The sequence below is a fragment of the Piliocolobus tephrosceles genome, chromosome 2 (genome assembly GCF_002776525.5).
Source record: "Piliocolobus tephrosceles isolate RC106 chromosome 2, ASM277652v3, whole genome shotgun sequence".
Taxonomy (NCBI): Eukaryota; Metazoa; Chordata; class Mammalia; order Primates; family Cercopithecidae; genus Piliocolobus; species Piliocolobus tephrosceles.
This window is the reverse complement of record NC_045435.1, coordinates 84,720,892-84,722,014: the sequence shown is the minus strand read 5'-3', so window position 1 is coordinate 84,722,014 and position 1,123 is coordinate 84,720,892. Positions and strand designations below refer to the sequence as shown.

The following is a 1,123-nucleotide window of genomic DNA, read 5'->3' as shown; positions in this document are numbered from 1 at the left end:
AGAGCAAGACCCAGTCTCTATGAATGAATGAATGAATGAATGAATAGCAAAGGATGACATAGTCTTCCATGCTGCACAACCACAGGGGGTTCCATTTACATAGTCTCCCTGGAGTTGGTTGACTTGGTCACCCTGAAACCCCAACTCTTCTACCTATGGCAGACATTGTTAATCAATCACAGGTCCTCCTCATCTCAGACGGCTCTCAGAATCCTCCACGTGGAACCCAAGACTACCCCTGCTGATTCCTCAGAGCTGACTTGTGACATGCCTAGTATTTCCCATCATTATCTCAAACAATGACCTCCTGAAAATACATCTGACGAAGAGAGCTGGGGACACAGATATAGTCATTCTTTTAATGGAAGACAGCTGGGGACACAGACACCTGGTCATTCTTTTAATGGAAGAGGTATGCATTGTTGCACCTTACAAGCCTGTGAGCCCAAAGAGATTTCAAGTTGAATATTAAGTTGGTTTTCTTTGAGTTCATAGTGGCCCTCAATGAAGCCACGGGAATGGCAGGTGTGCCAGCGCCAATAGACCTGGATGATGCGGACAGCGTTGAGCAAACGACAGTAACGCTGGCGGACACACCACATGCGGACCCAGGACTGCAGCCTGACTACTGCCCATTCTTGCTGCACATAGAACTCCAACACCATCCTCTGCCTCTTCGCCAGCAGCTTCTCCAGCACCTGCCTCCACCAGCACTGAATAATCCAAGCCCTGAGGGCTGCATGCAGCAGTGTGCGTCGCACCAGCATGCCCCGCCACCAGGCCTGGATGAAAACAGCTGCAGACCTTTCTGTCATGATGATCTTCTCTTCTGGGCCTTACAAGAGAAAACAGAAACACTCAGGGTATGCCAGGAAGGGGCCCTGATCCTCTATCAATGATGGCTCCTTCCTCTAAAGTTCAGCACTGGGCAGGGCAATGGCTGAATCCAGGAGACCAGGTAGGTGTCCCCGCTCTGCCACCCACAGGTTAGTGGAAGTGCTCACCTCACTTGACCTCTGAGTCTCAATGTCCCCATCTGCAAAATAGGTGTACATCTGCCCTAGCTACCTCACCCCATTTTCCATGAACCTTGCTGGCCGGTCTAGAGCAAGAACACTGTGAC

General features: G+C 50.4%; 1 protein-coding gene across 1 annotated transcript; it reads right to left on the bottom strand.

The window, feature by feature from the left end:
* Positions 1 to 392: 392 nt before the first annotated feature.
* Positions 393 to 830, bottom strand: LOC111528779 (IQ domain-containing protein F5). The gene has a single exon (XM_023195576.1). The coding sequence runs from the start codon at positions 813 to 815 to the stop codon at positions 393 to 395; it is 423 nt and encodes a 140-aa protein (XP_023051344.1). The 5' UTR covers positions 816 to 830.
* Between the last annotated feature and the right edge of the window lie 293 nt (positions 831 to 1,123).

Excerpts from the sequence above, each read along its gene's own strand:
- LOC111528779 (XM_023195576.1), bottom strand. The coding sequence starts at position 815 with ATGACAGAAAGGTCTGCAGCTGTTTTCATCCAGGCCTGGTGGCGGGGC.